The following is a 26,056-nucleotide window of genomic DNA, read 5'->3' on the forward strand; positions in this document are numbered from 1 at the left end:
CTCCTGTGCACTGTTCAGGTAACTTGCCATGAGAAGACAGAGGTAAGAAGCACCACAAATAAAGAAGCAAGAGAAATTTCCTGAGGTTTAGACTGAGGAGAATTGGAAGAATGGAAATGTAGATTAAAATCATTTTTAGTTATAAGCCCATTCCCCCCATAAGCAGCATTAATATTAGTTATTATATTAGCACTAATATTCATACTAAGATTAATACTAAATAAAGGCTCTAATATTATCTAGTCACTAATTTGGAATGTCAACATGTTTTATAAAAATGTCTTGGTGAGGTACCTGGCCAACCCCAAAATGAAAGGAATGGCTCCAAATTATACAGATGTGACTGTGGAGAACTAAAACTTAATTGGTTGCTGCTATCTTCACCACTAATGTATTCTTTAACTATAAATGAATAGCATTGCCAAGAACTGCTTCCTAGTTTCCATGCTCTGTAACATCTAGATGCTGAGACTCATTAAGCTTGTATGTACTAACTTTCTGTTAATTGAAAAGGAGACAAAGGATGTACCCAGGTCCCTGTTCCTTGCTGATACTGATAGGGTCTGTCAAAAACAAAGATTGCGTGGTGGTGGGCGCCTGTAGTCCCAGCTACTCGGGAGGCTGAGGCAGGAGAAAGGCGTGAACACGGGAGGCTGAGTTGGCAGTGAGCTGAGATGGTGCCACTGCACTCCAGCCTGGGTGACAGAGTGAGACTCTGTCTCAAAAAACAAAAACAAAAACAAAACAACAACAATAAACACACACACACACACAAAACAAAGATTGTAACGAACTTCTTTCCTTTTGTTGATCTCTGTCAACTTTATGCTTATTGAGAGAAGGTTATCCATTCCTAATTATGTTCTAAGGTCAAATACCACGTAAGTTCCTCTCATAGTGATTTATAATAAAATGTTACAAACACGATGTACACAAAACAATCATTTTAAACTTGTTCCATTATCAGATACCACGTGAATGAATTTCATTTTGCAATATTCCATTTAGCTGGGCCTGTGCATTTTCTTCATTAACCCTTTCTTGACTCTGGCTTCACACAGATTTGGGTAATTCTTTCTCTATACTCTACGGTACGATTCAGTTCTATTATAGCACATATTATAGCACGTGAAGAAGCATCGTGTTGCCTTCTTTAGTTTATATGTCTGTCTCCTCCTACTGGTCTCTAAATTTTTTTGAGACCCAGGATTATTTTCAATGCCCAGCACAATGACTAACTTTGTAGCTTTCGACAAATGTTTGTTATAAGTGAATGGCTAACTCAACCAAAAATATAATAATAATAAAATGACTTAGAGTTGTCAATCCTTTGAGTGATTTTGAGTAGAATTTCTAATGTAAGTTGATGTCTCTTGGCTTTTTCCTTTTCCTTTTCTCACATACCCCATGTCTTTACACTGGGGCTACAGATAGAAAAGGGAAATATTTTGCCTATTGACCTTCAATTTCATATCCTGCCATTGAACTAAGCTCTCCATTCTTTATATTTCTCTACTTTTCTAATATTTAGCATCTATTGTGATCAAGGCAATCAAATACTATTTATTATTACACTGCCCTCAAATTCTTTATGATATCCATTCATCTAAATCCAGCCCTACCTTCCATCTTTCTGCTTTGCCATTTGCCTTTTCCAACCACTGGTACCCTCTAACTCCTTCTAGAAGAGTGAGTCTGTTGTATAAAAAGACAATCTTTTGAGATCCATAGTTTTCAGGTCCCAGAACAGTAGGGAAACATTTCTGTGTAGGATGATTTAAGTGATCTCTTAAACAGCATGCAAAGTAGTACCCAAAGTATTGGCAGACATTGCATTTTTTTCTTTTTTTCTTTCTGAGACAGAGTCTCCCTCTGTGGTCCAGGTTGGAGTGCAGTGGCCCAATCTCGGCTCACTGTAACCTCTGCCTCCTGGATTCAAGCGATTCTCGTGCCTCAGCCTCCCAAGTAGCTGAGGTTACAGGCATGCACCACCACACCATGCTAATTTTTGTATTTTAAGTACAGATGGGGTTTCATCATGTTGACCAGGCTGGGCTCGAACTCCTGGTCTCAAGCGATCCACCCATCTTGGCCTCCCAAAGTGCTGGGATTAGAGGCATAAGCCACTGTGCTGGGTCCAAACATTGCATTTTCTTGAGGCTTTACTTTGATAAGCACCTTGTCCATTAAAATGTCAGTGATTTTTCTCCTATGTTTTTAAAAGTTTTTCTACTCCTTTCTGGTCCAGGAAACTTAGAGAGCATTTGTTTTCCAGGGCCAGGAATATTTGGCCAGCTTTTATTTATACTCTCCCTTGAATCTTGGAAAATAAAGGGAATGTTATGCGGTAATTTAGAGGTAAGGAACATACCTCTCTCGAGGGCTCTGCATCAGGTTCAGTTTAGGGTTGAGTTTAACATTCAGGTTGATTATTATTATTCTTTAGGCAAAGAACCCACCCATAGGGTTCCTAGTTACAGATAACTTTTTCTATTTTCTACTACATCCAAAATCTCCATCAAGTAAGGTAGAACAGGTTGGTAATTCAAACTAAAAATAATATGTGGCCTGCCTGTCAGGATCTGTTTTTTTGTTGTTTGTGTGCTTGTGTGTGTGTGTGTTTCTTTTTCTTTCCTTTTTTTTTTTTTGGTTGTTTGTTTGTTTTTACAAAGAAGATTTTATTAGAAGGAATCTAATCTATTGACTTAGGCAGGTCCGAAAAAACTTGTCAAGATTTTTTTTTTATATTGCATATTTTTAGAATAAAGCTAAGTTTCTTATAAACTTGAATATATTACCCATCAACATGGTATAAATATGAGAAAACATTTTAACCTCCATTTTACTGGTAGAAAAATAAAATCAGAGATTTGTTTCTGGTCATATGGGCCTCTATGGCTCCAGAGATAGATTCTGTGACTTATGAAGTTCACCAGAATGTGACATCTGTTGATAAAAGGTAAATGCCAAGTTGCTGAGTGAGTTGGTATTATTTAACATTTATCAGAAAGCAATAGAGATATTTGCTTTGAGGAGTTCAAGGTCTTAGATTGGTGTATCATTTAGCTCATTACTGGCATAAAAATCATAAAATGTCTTGGTTTTATTTTGGGAAGGTAGATATAGAATCTTTAAAACATAACAGAAAATTTCCCTGACATAGTAAAGCATGACTATTTGGAAATTTGTTTTTACATCTGTTTTGAAAATAATCATTTAGCTAAGTGATCACATCTTGATAAAAGACTCCCAGTGTCCATCTAATAAATGAGACTGGATGTAAAAATAGATTTGAATTTCATGCCTTATATTTTGTCCTTGGAAGACACACTAATGCTTTCCTGTCTACCACCTCTTAGAAAAGCATAAGGATTCACTTAATCTGACAAAAAAAAAATTAGTCTTTAAAATTGAAATGGAAACAGAACAATAATTTATAAATTATTGTGTTCCGCCAGTTGCTCAGTTGTGTTGTTTATGTAATGTTTTGTAGTAACTTATTCTGAACCATTATTTTAAGAGTACCACAAGATTAAAAAGGTTTTGAGAGAGAATTTTATTAGCCTACCTTGAGAGTGAATCCACTGATAACATTTTCATAACCTCCCTTGGTAACACACTCATTATACAATCATCCTCATTGCAGGTATTTTATCCTCTTACCAAACAGGAATTTTTCATGCTACAGTTAATTCTATTAGCTTCCTCATTTCCACTAAGGTTAGAATAGAATATCTAGTTTATTTCCTTTGAGCCTTACTTAGTGTACTGATTCTTGAGAGAGGAGGTGTGGCATCCTTTGCTCTCAGTGGGAACAAACTACACCATTACCTCTGAAATGGCATGAGCCAGCATGTTTCTTAATATATTTTGCCATGCTTGGTGTTCACATATTCAGCATATGAGGGAGGTGATGGATAAGTGACTTTAAAAAAAAACTGCTGTAAAGCCTTTTATAAAGAATGACCTATTTTATTTTAAAACTTAATATCATCTGGTGGTTTCCTATGAGCTGAGGAATGAAACAAAGTAAAGGAAATGTTGTTCCAGAGATGATGTCTATTTTTGACCATTTTCCTTTGTTTCTTTTGGTCTAGTGCATTGGGTCAAGGATTTAGGGAGAAAGAAGAGATTGAGTCATAGTTTCAGAAAAGAAAGGGTGAGTTCAATTTCCTCATTTTTTCTTTCCTTTTTTTTGGTCATGAATGAATTCACCATGTTTAACTTTACAGAGCCTTCTTGATTCCCCTACCACACCTCTTCCCACACCATCCCCAACTCTGGGTGTCTCTAGAGGTTGATAAACTGTTCTCAAAACCAAGTAACAGTCAAGGCACCTGGAGAGGTTTGGGCAGCAAGGGTAGGGGATTGGCTATCGACGTGGATCTAGACAGGCCAATCGCAAGTGAAGGCTACTGTTGTCTCCTAACAGCTGTTCTGTGGCCTCTGTGAAATGCGGTGGTGGCTTTCATCCAGATACTGGGCAGCTGTTGCCTCACAAAAAGCATTGCCACAATTGGCATTTATTGGCTCTCTGTTGGCGGCCTCCACTGGCAATTCATTGAAACTTTTCTTTCCCTGCCTTTCTCCTACTGTCTTTATCTGCCTTTTTCTCTTCATTTTTGCTTTCCCTCTCCTTTTTATTTCCTTTGTCTTCTTTCCCCCCCTCTGTCTTACCAGTAGGTAGCCTGGAAAATAAAAGAGAAGCCACAGTTCCTGAGGGAAGAATGCATTAACACCTCAGATGGGTGCTGTCTGCCAGCACTGCAGAGGAACCTACGGAGAGGGCTGCTGGGAGACAATGCTCAGACCTCCCAAGGCATCAGCCTGCCCTCCCGCCCCCAAGTTGCTTTGCTCAAGGTGTGTCAGAGTTTACTGTGGGATTGCGTATTTTATCCATTGAGCTTCTCCTTTCATCACAAGGCAGAGAACACGACTGTGTTTATAGAATGGATGGGCCCACAGGGAATTTTGAGTGATTCAGTAGTTGTGGTGTAAACCCTTCATCATAACTCCCTGTCAGGCACAGTCACTAGAGGCAGAAGTTTCTACAGTTTGTGATTCCTTGCCCTGATAAGAGCAGCGCTGTTTTAGGGGTTGTGTATGGCAACCATATTCTCAAATCCAAAATCAGCATACCTGCTGTTTCCAGACATTTTTGGATTTATAATGTATTTATTTGACAGGTTTTTAATAAAGTAAAAATGAAAATGCCATTTTTTTTTATTATGCACTTGACAAATCACTTGATTTAGAAAGAATAAAATTCCACAAAACAAAGACAGCTTGAAAGTCTATGGTATGAACTGTTAAAATCACAGAACTGTCTGGATGCTCTTCTGCTCCTTCAAATATAATAAGGAAATAGTAGTGGCAACTGTTGTGCTTAAAATTTCCGAGTCTGCTTTCAGATTATCCAACTTTATTTTCTCAATCTCGATTTTAGAGTCAAGAAGAGGACTAAAGAAGGCTAGTGACTCATATACTTGTTATTTTCCAACCAGAAAGAGGCAACAGTAGGACATAATGCTCTTTTACTATGGAATATAAAAAAGTTAAAACAATTTTACAAAGGTTTTTTCATAAAAAGCCCAAAGCATTTTGCCCGAGGCTGCTTCTCTTTGGAATTTAAACCCCGTGTACAACATCATATGGGGAAATGCAACCGACATGCCGCTCATTTGTTTGCATTTAACTCATTACATGTTGATTGCTAAGAACACATACATGACCAAGAAGATAGCCAAGCTGCTAAGAACACATACATGACCAAGAAGCTATCCAAGCCCTTTGAAAGGATACATGAAATCTAAACAAGGATCCTCAGTCGGGACAGTCTTAAACAGATGTGAAGTCCTAATAGCCTTTGCCATTTTGAAGATTAAATTACTAGCAAACCACTTTCGACAAGGGTTTTAGTTCTCAGAGTAATGACCAGGACCCATAACAGACATTAAAAAAAAAAAAGTGAAGCTTATTTAGAGTTAGGGAAAATATCCCAACACCAGCTGGGACTCCCTAATTTTGGTAATCTGCTTTCTCTCATCTATATGATGGGAAAAATCATACTCTGTCACCTTAGGATTATTTTGTTACTTAATGAGTATAAAATTACTTGAAAATCAATATGATAAATACTCTTAATAACTGGAACAAGCAATTGTGGACCATGCATAAAAAAAGAAATAGCTTTGGAGAAATGTAATTTCTTGGATGGACAGATTGTCTATCTGCTAGAGGCATGGCCCACAGTTTTGTGATTTGTTTATTCATTCATTTAGAAAAATGATAGAAGAAATCTGAGAAATGACATAATCAGATTGGCCGTGTGTCTTTTTGTTCTCGTATTTTTAAAAACATTCCCTTCAAACACTTCTAACCTCAATAAATAAATAAAAAGAAACAAAAGCCCCCAACAGAGTACTAATTCTAATTTATAACCATTTAAAGCTGGATATGCTTTGAACTTTGCATTTAAAAGTAAGGTTTTTCTGATTTTCTATCAATCCTTCTCCTTAGCTTGCAATTCACAAACGTACTTTTCTGCTTCAGAGCTAAAGCAAGTGAGAGAGAATTGGTTTAAAGCTGCTGAAGTCTCCACTGCAGGGGAGCACTGGTTTAATTCAATCAAGGTAGAATGAAGGTCTGAGAAGGGGAGAGATTTTAAGGCTTGGGCAGTGAGTGGAAGCAGCATTTCCTGAGTCTACCACGCATTCTGCCATTGTTGGTGGGAACTATGGCAATATAGCTTTCATATCTCCACCAGTTAAAATACCGTGTTGTCAACTCCGTGCCTTTGTTCTTTCTTTTTTCCCATAAGGACATTGAGTAGTTTGAGAAGGTACATGCAGTAAATGTACATTGTATATATTAGTAATATTCTTTTGCTAACATTGTATGCTAGTCATAGGGAAAATATAATTTTTCTATATGGTTTATATTATTTTTCTAAGCTTTGAAGTATTTAACGATTTTGTCCATGAGATACAAATTCAAAACTCATCAGGAGCCAAACTAAGGAAAAAAATGAAATAATTTGTAGGGAATGCTGAGAATTGTGTCACAAGAGAGGGCATTGCACAAGGCCACCACGTTTTACAATTCCAGGGCACCCCCATTCACGTCCTATTGTATGTGAATGGTGCCCCCTAGTGTAGAGCACTGCAGAGGCCCTCTACATGCCCTGTTCATTCATTCATTCACAACATCCATCCACATTGAGCTGTGTGCCAAGCATGGTTCTAGGTGTTGGAGAGGTAGCAGTGAACAAAGTGGGCAAGAATCCCTGATCTCACATAACCTAAAGGCATTCTCTTTTGATTATTATTTTTTAAAGGCAAAAAGCAACCTGCCAACCAAACAAAATGCATCAATATGCAGAATTCAGTTCACAGGACCACAAATTAATAACTCTTGTCTAGACTTCTGAATTATTTCTGTGATCATGAAGGTTTTAGCCACATGGAAAAAATACACAATACACTAACCACAAGCTTGCACCTACTGCTTAGCTTATGCCTAATGAGACCTCTGGCTACATAGAAAACTCAGCTAATTAATTTTCAATTACAATTTTACACCCCATCCCAAAGTCTGTACTTGCCTTACCTTCTTCCAAGAAAATATAATTCCTAGAGGTGATCTGTTGGGTAACATAGGATGAAAAAGTAGAATAAAACGGGGGTCATGCCATTCTGCCAAAGCATTGTCTGCCTAAATATCTATCCTAAAGACTCATGGGGGAGGCAAGCCATTGAACAATGGTCAGTGTGGCACCTTGAGCCAATGCAGTCTGCTCTTAAGTTCCTATACATTTAATTAAATTTTTTTTCAAACAAAAAGCAAGATTCCTTAAAGTATCAGGTCTCTTAGGGGTTATGATAACAGAAGCAGGTGAAACACCAAATTTAAAGAGCTTTCATAAATGATTAATTTCTCAGCCTTTTGGCTTCTTAATGCTAGTCAATGGAAAGTTTTAATTTTATCTGCAAAATGAAGCTAAAAGAATGTCACCTAGTTCCTTCCCTGTCTGGAGGAATTTGGATTTTTTTTTTTTTTTTCATTAGAAGCTTGGGTAAAAGTAAAAAGAAACCTGTATTCAAGTTTCTGCAAGAAGCTTTAAAGAAATGCTGTGATGGTACTCAAATAGTTTGCAAGTTTTCCACCTACAACTCACTTTGCATTTTCTTAAATAAGATAGTGACTCAAAAAAATTTAAAGGACCTAGGTCACAGATCTTACGAAGAATTGGAGTCATGGTATACAGGTGTAAAGATCGTATATAAACATTCATATTTTCCAAGAAACAGAGCAAAGACCACCTGTGATAACTCTTCCTCTTTTCTACCTGCCTTCCAGGATCTTTTCTTTCCAAAATCCCTCATAAATTAACGATAATGATAATCGGAAGAGAGAGTGTTGGCCAAATCAATCTGCACATTATATTAAATTACTTTTCCCAAAGTTTGGAAGCATTTCCTGAAAGCTGTCAAGATTATTAGTTTTCTTCTCTCTCTTTAAATCACAAAGCAAAATTCCACTGTCTCTCCCCCACCCCTTCTAAAAAAAAAAAAAAGGTTGTCGAGTTTTGCTTTTCTATTCACTGCAGTCCTGGCCAAAGTAAAGCCCTCTTTCTCAATGACGTCAAGATCTTTACCAAGATTAGGCTTTCATTTCTCTATTGCAGCAATTAGCCAGGGAATGTATAAAAGGCGTCAGGGAGACTCACTGGGCTGCAGAGAGAGGCACTTTGCACCACAGACAGCTAGCAAGAAGGGAAAGACAGAGAGTGAGAAAAAAGAGGAGTCAGTCGCTCCTGGGGAAGAGAGTGAGACTGGGAGAAAGAGAAGCACAGAAAGTGTGTGTAAAACGGAGTAAAGAGAAAAAAAACAAAAACAAAAAAACTACCCTTAAAGCACATTTAAAAAAACAAAAAAACAAAACTCTGGCAATTCAAGAAAGAAACAGTCTACGTTTAAAGAGCACAGAGACAATGAAAGGCTAAAGAAAATTTTAAAATCTCTGCCACAGTCTCATAGGTGCTTGGAAATGAAAGTAGAACTGCCTGTCTTTAACGGACTCTGACAGGGGTAACTGGATTAGGGACGAGTACGCCAGTTTTTTTTTTTTAACATCTTAAATCCTGAAAAAAAAAAAAAGCAGCAGCTCCGAATTGAATGAATTGATGGGCACACTCCAACTGCTGGGCTGGAGAGACTGGACTTAGTCTTGCCATTTCTGCTTCTTTGAAAGAGGAGACAACTTGGGCTTCCTTTTAATTTAGTTTTTTTTCCCCCTTCTCCCCCAACCCCCAACCTTCCCCCTTACCTCCCCCACCCCCTTTATCACCACCCCCCTTTTAAATAAGAGGGTGAAGGGGAACCAGAGCGCACAAGGGAACTGACTCAGGAGGCAGAGAAGATGGGCATCCTCAGCGTAGACTTGCTGATCACACTGCAAATTCTGCCAGTTTTTTTCTCCAACTGCCTCTTCCTGGCGCTCTATGACTCGGTCATTCTGCTCAAGCACGTGGTGCTGCTGTTGAGCCGCTCCAAGTCCACTCGCGGAGAGTGGCGGCGCATGCTGACCTCAGAGGGACTGCGCTGCGTCTGGAAGAGCTTCCTCCTCGATGCCTACAAACAGGTGAGCTGAGCTGAGAAGGGCTTCTCCTTAGGTCTACAGGGGCAGGGGCTCACATGCTGGGACCAGAGGCCATTGGGAGCACTGGGGTGAGAGCTGTGAAGCCCTATTTGTGGGGCTGCCAAGTGAGCCTCTGAGTTTACTTTCCACACCTGTTGCACAGGTTAGTTTGGGAGGGTGACAGCTATTAAGCCATAATAACTCTGTGTGACCTAATGAGGAGTCTTTCTACTAAGGGTTATTAATATCTTGCTGTGATTTGGGAGTAGAAGGCATTTGTGCTGGTGCAATCATTTGGGAAAAGTCAGAAAATGATCGGGAAGAGGAGACGGCTGCATTTATTCTGCTCTTGCCATAAACTGGAATTTTGATTTTTTGCTTGATGCGAGGCTATGTGAGGTACACTGAGGAAGTGTGCTCGAGGGGTGGGTACTGAAAAGCAAGAAATGAGAAATGCTACTGAAAACTCTCAGACAGTTGACAAAATAAGAAAATGGTCACAGAAAGTGTGATTGGGCATCATAGCTGCTTGGTTTCTGGTCGAGGTAAGAGTTAATGGAAGCAAGCAGCTGTGTACCTCCTCTACATTGATTCAAATTTGAACCCTTTGGAAGCGATTTTCAGGCAGTGAGTCCTGAGTTACTAGATACCAACTTGCAAAAGAAAAATCTGAAAACTAGCTGTCAGAAATCCAGAATTTGCAAGGGGAGCCTCCTTTACTTTGTTTCTCAAAAATAAAAGATGTTGCCCTAGAAAGAGATGATGGGTCTATGCTTCATTAAATCTCAGAGCTGTTAGGAGCATTAGAGCAGTGGTCTACCTTACCTGGTCAGGTAGTGTCCGGGGGTTGCTCTCTCAAAATCAGAGGTGGTGATCTTAGTTTCTAAATGCAAAATACTGTGTTCCAGGCTTTTTGCTGGTTAGAGATGTTGGTAGAGCATTTTCAACTAAGATCTTCAGGGGCACAGAGGAAGATTTTGGCCCCGGTGTTTTGTCAGTTTTCCGCTACCTGCTATGCCCATATGACTTCTAAAGTTCCCCTCCACCCCCTCAACCTGGCTTGAGAAGAATGAACTATTTTGGCAAAAGTAGTTATCAAAATAGACAATCTTGGTTTCCCTAAAAGTGTAGTGGGACCTTGCCCAAGATGCCAGAAAAAGGAACTGTACATCTGTATTTTAGAGGAATATAGAAGCCAGGTGTTCAGTGAAGTGGTGTGCTTTAGGCAGGCAGCACCTTAGAACCAGAGACGGGGAACTTGAAATAGTAGAGGCACAAGGGAACGCGTCCTCCATAAATAAACACTAGAAAAATAAAACCATGCAGCAGGAAAAGAGAAGAAGTAACTTGTAAAATTACAAAGAATTCAGGACAGGATTGTTCTTCTGAAAATCAGATGTTCAAGAAGAAAATATCTGTTGTGAACTAGGAAAATTTTACCACAATACATGTCTTTAGCACTGATAGTAACCTAAAGAGAGTTTGTGTTTATTGTTGTTAAAAATGTGAATAGCAAGAGCTCTTTTTAGTAGATGGAAATTCTTTTATGAGAATATGAATTGGTGCTCAAAGTTCTAACAGTAAAAACTCATTTATATTGTGCATGTCAGAGAGGATGGGAGATCTAGAAAAGTAGATATTGAATTCATCATTTCATTTTCACAAAAGTATACATTGAATGGGAAGTTTTCATGGTTTGTTTTAGGGGAAGGCAATTTGGAGGCAGGTGGAGGAGTACACAAGTATATCAGACATCAACTAGGAAGTTCCCTGTTCAACATCCTATTTTATATGTGTTAGCAGACACCATGGAAATATCAGTGGTTTGATCTCAGTATATTAAACTCTTACTTTTTGGGAGGAAAATTGCCTTTGTCTATAAAGTAAAAACAAAAATAAAAACAAAATACTTATTGGAAGAATTTTACTTATATACATAGATTTCTTATATAAATGTCATGTTTCATTAAGAAAAACATGAAAAAAGTCATCTCTTACATAAACAATGGGGGCTGTAATGTTACTCACAAATATTAAGTGAGGTTGTTTCTCCCGTTTAGCAGCTTATTGAACATAAAATGGAAAAGCAAACAAATACCTCTTTAATAAAGTTTATTGTTTTTTTCACTAATGTATAGTGTTCCATTGTGTTGCAATATGTTGTTATTCCTATTCCAGGAAATTGGGAAGGATGAGTGATTTGTTTTTTCTTTTTGCATATGGTTTGTATATTCCTCTTCTGTATTTCTTTGTCCCTGCCTACTGATTTGATTAGTGACCAAGTTCACGACTGATGTTATTACGTTTGCTTTTGATGATTTATGTAATAACTACCATGTGTAGAAGCAACCTTAGGACCCACATGTCCAAAGACAAGACTGGAGTGGGTGTGTGGTAAATGGAAACATTATGAACACAGCTGGAACTGAATGATGGTCTCTTTCTGTCTTCAAGTATGGCAAGGGTAGTGGTTTCTCTGGTGGTATTTGAGGGTCACTCGTAACCTCTCAACCAGGTTGAATCACTTCTCTGAATGCTGTTGTCATCTGTGCCACTGTCTTTGGGTGTAGTCATTTCTAGAGACATTGTAGGAGGTTCTGTTTGAGATGGCATCGCACTATTTCATAATCCTGACTTGCATTATTTCAAGGCTGCCCATCCCTAGAAATGAAGTTTTCCAGGATGAGAGGGGTATGCGCCCATGTGATACAACTAGACATGTGATTTGCCATTAATTCTCCTTGTTGCTGCATGTCAGATGCCTGAAAAGATATGTAGAGAAAGTGGAGTAAAAGTATTATCCCTATGCTTTGCCTCCACAAGGGGCAACACAGAAATAAAGAAAGAACAAAATAAATTTTTCTTTTTTTTTTTTTTAATAAACGCTTTCTTAGAAGGTTGAAAAGGATTTGAATTAACTTTATGGAGAAGCCTTTAAAGATAATGTGAGTTTAGTAAGAGATGGATTCTGTGTACAATTTTGATTGAAAGGAAAGTCTATAGACACTGGTGAGAGACCCTGAGGTGAATAAAAGATGTTTGTTATTTAAGTTTCTTCAGTCAGTGTCATTGCATCTGAACAGTATATCCTTGTGTTGGTGCTCAGAGACTAAAAACATGCAACCAATAAGCAAACTGCTCTGTCTGGGAGCCTGGCTCTACCTAAATGAAGTGTAAAAGTAAACACACAGTATAGATGCTGACAGGCAGTTTAGCTTCTGCACGGTTAATATTGCAGAGGTACAGAAAACATATTCATTTGAACATATAATTTTGGTTTTGAAAGGGTCTCTTTAACATTCTCCTCCTCCTCTTCATTCACCTCAAGCCTTTGACACTAGTTTCCACAATGGAAAATGGTCCTTTTAAGAGAGAAACAGTCCCCAAAGAACACAAAGCAGGCCACAGCCAGAGCTTGTCCATCACTTGGATAAAACATTGGGGAATGATAGAGCTTAGAGCTACATTTTCAAGGTACAAATTAAAAAGAGAATAGCTAAAAGGGAATTGAGCTCAGAGGAAGGAGTACGTAGCCTATTCTTCAACTCTGATTTATTTGGCCAATCTGAATATAAATGGTTAAATCTCTGCTTAATGATAGTTTGGCCATGTTTCTAAGGACATTGATGTAGCCTGGTCATTATGTCAAAGAATTTGAAACTTCCTGATAGTTAATAAAGCCATTTTCAGGGCTTTGGATAGCAAGAAGTATGTGTGAAAATTCTGCTGCCACACACCCACCCTTCATTTTTATAATTTGCTTTACTTTCTATTATGAGATTATGTGATATATTGTCCACAAGCCTTTCTCAGGCTGTGGAAAAGAAAAAGAAATAAAACTCCAAAACAAAAAACAAGGTTAGTAGTATATGCTGTATTTTCTGCTTCTACTTGATGAATGGTTCTTTTCTCTCCCTTGCCCTGCATTTCACAGTCCACATGCTAAAGCAGCATTTCCTTTTTCCCCATGCACTGAACACTGAACATCATCAAGGGAATCGAATTTTTATATATGCTATATGTTTATGTTCATGTTAATACTTTTAAAGATGTCCATTGCAGCATTCGAACTTGGCCCAGAGATGTCTTCTGTTGTAAAAATGCAAATCCTTTATTTACTTCCTTTGTTGGTGTTGTGTTGATGTTGCTTGCAAAATCGTAAGAAAGGACCACTGTAATAGTGCAGATGAGAGAGATAAAAGTCAGCGATGACAATATCACATTTTACGTATGTCCTTTCTGATCCTTGCAAAATAAAGGGACCCTTTGGGAACATCGGAACTTCAAGACCAATTAGTGGAAATGATGCTTCTTGTGTTTGGGCATTAAATACTGGGCAGGGTTCTCTTTAGAGCAGCTAATGCTGGCAGAGAAAGAGGTACCGACCTAATTACTCTTCCGCAAGAGTAAAAAATGCCTTTTGAATGCCTCTTTGGCAAATATGTCTCATTAAGGACAAAAACCAAACACAAACCCTCTAAGAAGGAGAAATTAAGATGATAGGTAACTTGTGGCCAGACTTTCTGTGCCACTGTGGGAAATTAAAACAAAGTTTGGGAGTACCAAGGGATAACTTGTTTTTGTTGAGCTTCTTTCCTGCAGCCTAAATGTTATTATGGGACCGACTTTATTTTCTTCATCATTTTGGCTCTGTGTCAAGGAATGCTTTGCTCCTGGGGAGAGCAAAGAATCTTCCATCATCGAAGACAATGGTGATTCTCCCAGCCTGTCTCAGCAGGGCGCATAACCCAGCAAACCAAGAAGTTCTCCATTTGAAACTCTGGTCTGTTAGGAATTTAATTTTTATAGTGACCAAATGGGGAGATGAGAATGAACAGTAATATCCTTTTAGAATATTTTCTTTTAAAGGAAACTTCCATATCTAAAAAAGTGTTTTGTTCTTTATTTTAGCTAAATTGTCCTCCATCAGATTTTAGCAAAGATGGACACATTTTATGACTAGTATATGAAGCTTATAAAAGCAGACTACTGGTCTACTCCCATTTGGATTTATGGATGGTGGGTGTGTGTTTTTCCTTCTTAGTTTTATTAATAATATTAATTTTATCTATGCATTTTCTCTTGTCTAGGCACCTTTACAAATAAGAATATCCATTTATGACATTGTAATTTCAGTAAGGGACCCTGGCTGCTCAAAAAAATAAAAAGAATAGGCCACATTTGTTTTGTGCACTGACCAGATGCGACAATCAAGGATGGATCAATGACACTGAGTGGTGATTATGGTAGTACTCTACGAGACAGCTCCAGGATTCATATTTCTAAATTGATCTTCCTCAGTGAGCTTATCCATCACCCAAATATGATTATGTTCATTGCAGATCAGGGTGATGATTATGTGTAAAATTCTTCACTGACCTAGGATTATAACAACTAGCATTCATTCAATAAAATAATATACTTCCCAGTCTAACCCTAATCCTAACAAAATGCTAAATCCCCCACATAAAGAGCATTAAGAATTTGGTAACTTTCCTAATTTTTTATTTTAGAGTGACAGTGTTGTACTTACTCTAAATTTCCGAAGGCAAATTAGTCTGTGTTTTGGAAAGAATTCTGCAGCTGAACTATACATTGTCTCTAAGAAGGAGAGGGTGCATTAACTTCCCAAGAAAATTTACTGCAGGTAACAAGAGAGCCTCCTGTGACAAAAGCATCAGATTAGATTATTCAGTTGAATAATCAGACATAATGAAAGGATCAACAGGTCTGCTTGGATGAGTCAGGGGGTTAGAGGCCCATTTATCAAGGCCACATAATTGTTCATAGGTTTCAAAAATGATTCCAAAATGCAGATGCATGTTTTTACCTATCAAGAACCTACAAGTGTACAGGTTGCTTACTTGACAGGAAGTCACTATAACAGACTAATCTGAATGCATTTAGGTCTTCTTATCACAGTATGTTGAGGTACACAGTACACGTGATATTGTTAAAACATCCCTTCTAGAATCATTACTATTATTTCAAATGGGAAAGATCTAAAGAGAAGAGGCTGCTACCCACTACCTAGATCTATAAAAAAGGAAGTACAAAAAGAACCCAAGGATAAAAAGGTTTATAATACCTTCAACATGTATATCTTTAAATTTGATGTATATTTTCACGCCTTAAAGACTAGTGTAGTTCATATGAAAGAATCCAGCTAAATGTGCTTATTAGATTTCTCCATCTTGTGTCACTTGCAAATTAGCCAAGAAAGTTAGTATAAGTAAAATAATTTTCTCTATGGCGGTGACTAAAAAGCAAAATGTACTTACTTAAATCACACCAGCAGCTTCCTTTCTAAGAAGGAAGATTATTACCGTAAGATTTCTCTTAGAACACTAATAATGCTTATTTCAAACCTGCCCTGCTAGGATTTTTTAGAAGGGAGAGAAAGAACTTTAATTCTTTCTCGACAGTTAAAATGAGTTATGCATTAACATTAGATAGAAGCTTCTGACTAAAAGCCCTTGAGTGTGTTATATCAGTTTGGATTGTTACATCTTTAACAATTCACTTCTAAGTGACTTCAATTAACAGTAGCATTATGTGTGGCTATATGTATATGAGGGAAATAAGTCGATCCAGTTGGAGGTATATTATAATATTAAGGATAGTATATAAAAATCAATTGTACTGTCGTAAGTTGTCCCTAATGTTATTGGCTTTGATTAAACCATTCCAAGGAAGATCCAACTGTATTAATTCAAACTGAAGTAATTGGCTCTTTTACTGTTGCCTGCTTTTTATTATCAATTTACAGATTCAAAGGCTGCAAACTTCCCTTCATTCTGTTTTCAACTATATAAACCATGTGCAAAGGGAGCACATGAAACAATTTTTATCTCTACCTCTTCTGCCCCAATATTTTATAATTCAGAGGAGCTTGTTAACAAATTGTGGGGTAGAAAAGTACTTTTTAGTGTGACTGCCTAGATAAAGAGAGGGAAACAAGCACACATGGAAAATGAGAAATTAATACAGAACTGTGGAGTAACCATTTTTGTTTCTTTTTGTCTTTTTTTTTTTTTTAATGGAAATTTTAAGTTTGGAGTGGTAAGAACCACCTTGTAAGCAGTGGCAGTAGAAGCCTCCAGGAAGGATGCCATATTGAGGAGAGTTCAAAGCTTTGCTCAGGATATATATATTTTTTAAACACAAAATTGCCCAAGAATGATGATGTTTTATTTCACATGGTGGGGTAGCATCTGATAAGGGCAACGCACACTCATATAATTACAGTGCACGAAGAGCTCTTTTTCTCTTGTTGCCCTCCAGTTGCCATATGTGGAAGACAGGCATTATTATTTCCATTTTACGGGTGGGAAGACTGAATCACTAAAGAGATTAAGTGGAAGTAACCCTTCTTATAAATGGTAGACCTCAGGTTTTCTAGCTCTGGCCAAGAATAGAGCCCACTGGTATCATTGGCCATTGGTTGAGATTAAATGACTTAGTATCATGCAAGAAAATAGAGGTCCTCCCTGGTGTTTCAGAATTCAGAAGGAGGCACCATGTCCCAGGACCCTGATAATTTGTCTTAAAGTAGACCATTTGCTTCTAACTTTTAAAATGAAGTCAATTAATCATTTGTTATAGAATGCATGTTAAGAATTGACAGCAAAATAAAGATAGTAAAGGATATCAGCCTTGGCTTAATTATAAGAAGAGTTAACTCCAGTGCCTTCAGTGATGAAAATAATTACCTTCAGTGACTATACAGAATAAAAAAGACTCTTATTCTCTTTTGGGCCATTCTTTACATTACCTGCCATGAAGCCTCTTTACTCAAATCGATACATGTTTACCACATGCTCTGAAGGAAATACCACACTCTGTTAGAGCCAATTGTAACTATTTAATGTGAATTGAAGTGGCAATGTGTTTAATGTGATGTTCTCACCTTCTCTTTTTTTGTTTTACCCTCAGGTGAAATTGGGTGAGGATGCCCCCAATTCCAGTGTGGTGCATGTCTCCAGTGCAGAAGGAGGTGACAACAGTGGCCATGGTACCCAGGAGAAGATAGCTGAGGGAGCCGCATGCCACCTCCTTGACTTTGCTAGCCCTGAGCGCCCACTAGTGGTCAACTTTGGTTCAGCCACTTGACCTCCTTTCACGAGCCAGCTGCCAGCCTTCCGCAAACTGGTGGAAGAGTTCTCCTCAGTGGCCGACTTCCTGCTGGTCTACATTGATGAGGCTCATCCATCAGACGGCTGGGCGATACCTGGGGACTCCTCTTTGTCTTTTGAGGTGAAGAAGCACCAGAACCAGGAAGATCGATGTGCAGCAGCCCAGCAGCTTCTGGAGCGTTTCTCCTTGCCGCCCCAGTGCCGAGTTGTGGCTGACTGCATGGACAACAACGCCAACATAGCTTACGGGGTCGCCTTTGAACGTGTGTGCATTGTGCAGAGACAGAAAATCGCTTATCTGGGAGGAAAAGGCCCCTTCTCCTACAACCTTCAAGAAGTCCGGCATTGGCTGGAGAAGAATTTCAGCAAGAGATGAAAGAAAACTAGATTAGCTGGTTAAAGGTATGATTATAAGAGAGCTTATTGTTTTAAAAAGTTATGTAAAAGCAAAGACATTAAGAACTGAATCCCTATTTCAACAGAACCCTATTGGCTTACTGAAAGACAGGAGTTTATCGGAAGAACATGAATCTCTAACAGCTCCATACTTCTTTCACTACTCAAATGGCATTGGGCTAAGTAGTAGCCGTATCACCTCTCTTAGTAAAAAGCCCTGTGTGAAAAGATCCCAAGACGGGGAGGAAGAAACCCTGATTCAGCGTGTGTTCATTCTGCATTGAGAAGGAACTGATACAGCTGATGCATGCTTTGAGACCAGAAGAAAAGACTTACCTGAATAATTACTACATTAGGGAAGGTACTGTCTACATTAAGATAAAGGATATTGCCTTGGCTCTATTTGGCATGGATGGAGCCCAGTTGGAAAATTCCCAAATATTACAAGTCCTTGAACCCAGGCCATGTGGTTAGACATTGGTGTTGTGATTAGACGTTGGTGTTAAGGTTAGACCTTATGTTAAAGTCATTTCTTATGTTCCAGTTTCTAGCCATGTAGTGCTCTCAGTCTTCATATCCCAGAATTTATTGGTATATTTTAGATACCAAGAATGATCCCTCAATCTGGGAGGTTAGAATGATCATCTGTAATCTGAGGGTTAATTTCTAGGCAGGTGGAGAGAGTGCTAAAAAAGAAATGAAATTGTCAAGCTAGGGAGGAGGAGGCAGAAAGATTTGGAAAATTCACAGTTTCTAACCTTAAGCTGTAGAGAATGGGACTCATTTGTTAACCACAGAAACATAGAAACATACACAAGGCCAGAAAAAGAAGAAGGAGCTCAACTAAAAGTGGCATAGAGAATACACATATAAAAACAATATATTTGTCGTATGCTCCTAGAGAGGAGAAAGGGGAGATGGAAAGAAAAGAAATACTTAACTATTTGTAATTGTGAGGGGTTTCTTTTGGAAATAATTACTTTTGAACCATGTATGTGGTATGTATATTTTCAGTGCGTTAATTATACCCCATGATCCCTATTAAAGGAAAACCAGTGGGTCTGGTGGTGCTGGTGTTTTCCTCTCCATTCCTACAATTACTATGTGGCCCAAGTCATTCCTAATCTCAGTCTCTATAGCAGTGTTCTCTCTGAATGCTGCGCTGAAGAAAGTATACGTACATACATACATACAAATATGTATATATATATATATTCTCAGCTGCTGTGGGAGGTAGGTACCATGGCCATTCAGCACAGCCTTGATTTCCTCCCACAGTAGGTGAGCTATAATGAAGAATAGGTGCAAACAAACAAGCTTACTTCCATTGCAAAATAGAAGAAGAGGAAGTTAGAGAGAATTCCGATCAACCATTTTGGAGGCTTTGTTATAAGGCAACCCCCGGTATCATGGAATTTCCATTGACGTTTGAATTTGGACTTGGATCTTCCTTTGGTCCCATTAGCTGAGGTTTAGTCCCTCAGTATCTAAAGTCCCTATAGCATATGATTATAATGCTATTTTAATATATATATGTTTTTTTCTTTTTAAAATAGACACTATAGTTTTACCCGTAAGTAATATTTAAGATTATAGCCCCCAAAAGAATAGACCAACCAATTTCATATCATAATTTCTTTTGTAAATGTGAGACTATTATGAAATCATAGTGTATGATTGTATTTGACGGTACAGTCAAAGGATCTTTTGTCCATTCCGTTAATAACTGAATAAAAAAATAAAATGGGTAGATAAAAACTAAAGTTGAAAATACATTCTTAAACTAGTTGTCTGAAATGAGAAAAGCATGAGAACTAAGTGTGCAAGAACCAAAAGTATTTTATTTTATTTTTTAAATGGGAGCAACATGTCAGTCACGTCACTAGCTGGTATATTGTGTAAATATTAAAGCTCCATTGTGACTGATTTTCATGGCAACATCAGCTTTTTAATGTTTTAAATTCTATAAAAGCCACCCACAAAGAAACAAAACAAATTTCAAAAATGTGATGTTACCTAATGAGTTGCTGGAAAATCATACTGAGAATAATCATTTCCGATTCCTCAGTTGTTAACCTCTACATTCAAGGCTTATCTCGGCCCCCATTGATTTTTAACCTCAAAATGGTGTTGAGATTTACATGGGATGCTAAAGCAGGAACATAAAGAACCCGGATGCAGCACATTCACACTGTTGTCCTTAAGCTTCCCCTTTGTTCTATATGTACGATAATGTAACAGTATGTCAGATAAGCCGGTGGGGGGATGAGATTTGGCTGAGGCAGTGCTAGTCAACTGGGGAAAAGGATGATGGAAAAATCACCCAGTTGTGCTATATTTTTAAAGAAGGAGGTCGTTTATGTGTGTGCAGACAATTCTCCCTGAGGATAGCCCAATGGAGAAATGAAGCAGAGGAAGGAAACATGGAAAGACATAGGCTACCAGGGAGGAAGATGTTCAATAGAACATGTAAGAATTTTCTGGAAGAAAGGCTGTGGAAGGGCCAATGGAGAAAATGAATGGACAAAGCTCAGGAATCCTACACTATGTAGAATGCCTTGGTATTATCAGGGTTAAGTCTGTAATTATGTAACCTATTTATCACAACATGAATTTTTATGATTTCTTGTGATGTATTCTTTTATGAAATTAACAAGAACTCATTATTTTGAGGTAGAGGAAAATCAATGCTTTAGCTGATATGCTGAGAAATTATTAGTTTGCCAATACTCACCTACCTATCATGTGTTTTATAAGGTATGTTCCTTTGAAGAATTGTAGTTCTTAGTCTCACAGGGAAAAGTATATCTATTTATATATCATAGTATAAATCTATGATATATTTATATCATATATAAAAGTCTGAGTTCTCTTTCTTATTCCCTAATCATGTTTCTCCCATAGACTGTGTTTACATGGAGCTATCAGTTAGGCCTTTTAAGCTGCATTAGCTTGTCCATTATTGAAATAGTTTCCAAGAAATTTTAGATATTATCATAGCATCTGGGTTTACTCAAACACTTATTGTTTAAAAGACTTATGTCTTGGAACTATCAAAAACTGACTTTATTTATTGCTTAGTGAAAATACTAGTGGGATCAACAATGATTTTCTTGAACGGGCATGAATGGAGATGCCTGCAGAGTAATGTAGAAGTGTTTCATACAGCTATTAAAATGTAACTGACCTCCTTAGAGGCAGATCAGTAACTGTTCCTGCTTTGTATAGCTAAGTGACAGCCACTTAACTTACATGACTTTCTTTTTTCACATTGGGTCTCCGGTCCCGTGTCTTCACCTCATTTATAGAACGTCTCCTTGATTTTTGGTAATATCAACTTCCCAGGGGTCTGTTTAGTTCATTTTTTCTCCCATTAACCAGGAAGTGCTTATTCTCTCATCAAGGTGGGAAGAAGAGCCTATTGTCTTTCGTTTTGCCTGAGTGTATTTTACTATTTGGGCTCTGAAATAAAAATTATGAAATATGGTGAGGTCACATGTTGGTGCTGCCTTGTTGCATAAAATTCTAGAGGGCAGGTTAGAGACAATATATATGCCTTTGGGAAAAGTCAAAGGTGGATTATAAGGTGTTCTCAGCATGCCCTGTGGGCTATGTGCAAAGCAAGAGGGATTGACTAATTTACAGGATGTCCCTTTATGTCAATCATAAGAGGATGGATGAATCTGGACCTTTGTTCCACCCGACCTCTAACTGATGGTTTGGAAAATAAGTTTAATTAGAGTCATATGACCATTGAAAAAGGAAAAATGTAGACACTGACTTCTGTCCCACTGAAGGATTAATGAAAACCTTTACTAGCATTTAGAGCTTTTCAGAACATCCCCAATGTCATGTGTCTCAGCAGTGGAGACTGACAGTAAGGCTTTTAATTTTAGGAGACTTTTTTCCCCCCCTTAATGGTATTGCCAAAAATCAGAGTTAAAGTATATATAGTTAGATTCCAACTTCCTCCTTCACTCTCAAAATAGAATCCAAACCCACTCTTCATATATACTTCCGGAATGGGGCTTGAGTACCAATGTCTGCTTTGCAATTGGCACAATCTTGGTCATGTCCTGAGGCTCTCTAAGAAAAGAGAGGATCTAGGGTGGGAAAGCTGGAAAGTTGCTCACTGGGAAGAACAAGGCCCTGAGGGCTTGGTCTACAAATCTGGGAAGATTTGAAAACAAACTTCTCACAACTGAAGGAAGGCTGAAGGCTGCTGCAAGTCATTGAGTGACTTTAGGATGAGCAAAACATCAGGCCACTTCCTAATGCCCTATGTGTATAGTACCAGAAGCAAGGTCTCAGATTTAACAGACCTAGCTCTGTTCCAAGGTGAGTCTGAACCAATAGAAGGCAAACATGTGCAGATATCCAAACAAGACTGCTCATGCAAGTCAGGGCTGACTGCCTGTCTTAGGCAGCAACAGCAGAGCTCCAGGGAGTTTATTCAATATTTACTGAGACTTTGAAGACCCAGCAGATGTTTAATGAAGTCACTATTTTGGCTCAAACCCTCCCTTTCTCCCCCTCCCCTGAAAAAGCAAACAGGTAAACACATGAATGAAAGAAACCCACAGAAGGGGATGGGAAATAAAGAAAATTCTCTCAAGACTTCTCCAGGCCCATGTCACTGGTCAGTGTGGTTTTTATGTGTGTTAGGATTGAGGGATGTAAAGAAATAAGTATCCAGTACTTTATAACCAAAGCAATGAAATGATATTGGGTAGGGAATGTTGGCCAGTTTTGTTTAGTTTTGCATCACGTTGTCACCAGACTCACTAGCCCAAGTAATCGGGCACCCGAAGAGGGAGGCAGAGATGTGCAGAGTTGACCAGTGTGCGGATGATAACTACTGACGAAAGAGTCATCGACTCAGTTAGTGGTTGGATGTAGTCACATTAGTTTGCCTCTCCCCATCTTTGTCTCCCTAGCAAGGAGAATATTCGGGACATGATGCTAAGAGTCCTGGGTAAATGTGGTGAGAATGCATGCGTGCATATGCTACTCATATGTGCTTCTCAGTTGCAGAAAATGAACTGCTTTGGAGATTATCAGTAGAAAGAGTGTTATCATATGGGTGCTGAGTGGTATGTGTGCTTATACAATTTGTTCTTGTATTTTAATAAACTTTGAATAAAAGAATAAAGCTACTCTTTGGTTCTATTTGTTTATTTTAACATTTCTCCCTAGAACTTGCCCCAGGCTGGAACATATTCACGGTTGACAAGGGAAAGAGAATCCATCATTCTAATATGTATTCCTTGGTATTTGTGGGCAAAGGAGCCAGCAATGCCAGATTATTTTAATCTCATGCTGTGTGCCAGAGTCTTCAAGGAAATCAAGACACGTAAAAAGAAAATCTTCAGATACTTTCCATATTTATGAACAAGTTACACACAGAATTCGTAGAAAGGGGCCTGTTTAAGAGACTGTGGAGCCAACTTTTACTTTGTTAGATTTACATCTCAGGTTTTCTAAGTGCAATTAATATACCTTCCAAGAAGTTGGTTAAACTGACACACACACACACACACACACACACACACACATGTACACAGGTACTATAAACACACACATCTACATTATTTGTTATATGATTGGCAGCATATTAATATGTGATAAACTTGAATACATTTATATCAAGCACTTTTCACTATGACGAAGTATAAAGGATATGTTATATGGAGGCAATGGACTGTTAATGGAAAGGAATATGTTCGTAACATGTTTAAATACGTGCATTTTTTGGAAAACAGGCAACTTAAGTAGGAGTATCTCTTGAGACTCTGAACTTGCTCATGATTTCCTACACATAATCATTTTATTAATATTAGCATCTTACATACTATTCCAGAATTTCAAAAGGAAATTTAAAAAGTCATTACTTTGACAACTATTTGTTGAGTTTCTATTCTTTGCAGGGCCCTGTGAGAGGGACAATGTAGTGTGTAAAAACAATATAACGAAACTCATAAAAACATCACTTCATGCCATGGTTTGAATGCCCCCTCTAAAACTCATGCTGAAGTTTAATCGCCGATATAACAGTACAGGGAAGTGGGGCCTTTAAGAGGTGATCAGGTTATGAGGGTTCTCCCTTCTTGAATAGATTATTCCATTATGGAGGGAGTGGGTTAGTTAATGCGAGAGTGGGCTTCTAATAAAAGGATGAGGTTCGGCCCCCGTTTCTCTGTTTTGTGCGCTCTCACCCTCTTTTTCACCATGTGATGCCTTCTGCTACGTTATGACACAGCAAGAGGCTCTCACCAGATGTGGCCCTGAGATCTTAGACTTCCCAGCTTCCAGAAATGTGAGCCAAACAAATTTCTATTGTTTAAAAATTATCCAGTCTGTGGTATTCTGTTATAGCAACAGAAAATAAACTAAGACACTCCCTTAAGGAGCCTGTTGTCGATTCATTAAGACCCTGCAAGTGACCAAGTCAATCTAAAAAAAAAAAAAAGTGGAACTTATTGGCTGAAATAACCAAACTCTGCAAATGATTGGGATAAAACTTGCCTTAGTAACAACTGGATTCAGGAACATAGAAGCCTTCAGTGCTTGCCAGATCTTTTGTCTGCATTCTTTTTAGGGTGCCAGCTTTTTCACTCAGACCAGCTTCTCTGTATGTTGGGTGATCTGGCTAGGGGAAGCCTCTGACTTACAATTTCATTATAAAGTGGTTCAGAAGGAGTTTGACCTTATTCCCAGGGAAGAAATTGGTTTGGACCAATTTGTGTAACATGCCACTCTGTTGAATGGGGGTAGGATCTGTTACTGGAAAAAAGGAGAGCAAGAAGAGCTCTGAATATATAGAGATGTCAGATATTAACTCAGTGGCTTTTTGTTGTTGTTGTTAGAAAGATACTTTTTATTTTTTAAGAGCAGTTTTAAGTTCCCAGCAACTTTCAGAAGAAGGTATGGAGATTTTCCATATACCTCCTGCTCCACACAGGAAGAACTCTCCCCTAGTAGCAACATCTCTCACCAGAGTGATATATTTATTACAGTTGATGAACCTACATTGACACATTATCACCCAAAGTCCATAGCTTACATTAGGACTGTTTTAGACGTTCTGTGGGTTTGGACAAATGTATAATGACATGTTATCCATCATTATAAAATGAAACAAGGTATTTTTATTTTCATTGCCCTAAAAACCCTCTATGCTCTGCCTATTCATCTCATGCCACTCCCAACCCCTGGCAACCACTGATCTTTCTATTGTCTCTATAGTTTTATCTTTCCAGAATGTCATATGGGAATTGTACAGTACCTAGCCTTTCAGATTGACTTCTTTCACTTAGTAATATGCATTGAAGAATTCTCTGTGCCTTTTCATGGCTTGATAGCTCATTTCCTTTTAGTGCTGAATAATATTCCATTATCTGGCTATCCCAGATTTTATTTATCCATTTACCTATTGAAAGACATCTTGGTTGCTTCCAAGTTTTGGCCATTATGAATAAAACTGCTATTAACATCTGTGTTCAGGTTTCTGTATAGAATAGGTTTTCAACTCCTCTGGGTAAATATTGAAGAGCATGGTTGCTTAATTGTACGGTAAGAGGATTTTAAAGTTTTGGAAGACATTGACAAACTGTCTTCCAAAGTGGCTGTACCATTTTGTATTCCCACCGGCAATGGATCAGAATTCCTGATGTTCCACATCCTCACTAACCCTCGGTGTTGTCAATGTTCTGGATTTTGGACACTCCCATAGGTATGAGGTGGTATCTTATTTTTTAAAAATGATTTCACAGTCCATTCCTTGTCTGTGTTTGTTCTTATATTCTGTTAGGTTTAGTCTTCATGTCTGAATGATTTTTACTTTTTTAAAAAATAAAATTTTTGTTTTAGAACAATTTGAGACTTAC

At 38.1% G+C, this 26,056-nt stretch overlaps 1 protein-coding gene across 2 annotated transcripts in view; it reads left to right on the forward strand.

The window, feature by feature from the left end:
* Window positions 1–23,326, forward strand: part of DIO2 (iodothyronine deiodinase 2) — a 33,605-nt gene extending 10,279 nt beyond the window's left edge. Inside the window, exons 2-4 of one of the 2 annotated variants that reach the window (XM_031935832.1) lie at window positions 4,681–4,860; window positions 9,368–9,642; window positions 17,575–18,150. In XM_031935832.1, coding sequence (XP_031791692.1) covers window positions 9,421–9,642; window positions 17,575–18,150 — 798 coding nt within the window. In that variant the 5' untranslated portion in view covers window positions 4,681–4,860; window positions 9,368–9,420. Of the gene's footprint in view, window positions 1–4,680; window positions 4,861–9,270; window positions 9,643–14,550; window positions 14,659–17,574 lie in introns of those variants that run through there. The other variant, XM_023230385.2, reaches the window with a different exon arrangement.
* The last annotated feature ends 2,730 nt before the right edge of the window (window positions 23,327–26,056 follow it).

This window comes from Piliocolobus tephrosceles, chromosome 6, assembly GCF_002776525.5.
Source record: "Piliocolobus tephrosceles isolate RC106 chromosome 6, ASM277652v3, whole genome shotgun sequence".
NCBI classification, from domain to species: Eukaryota; Metazoa; Chordata; class Mammalia; order Primates; family Cercopithecidae; genus Piliocolobus; species Piliocolobus tephrosceles.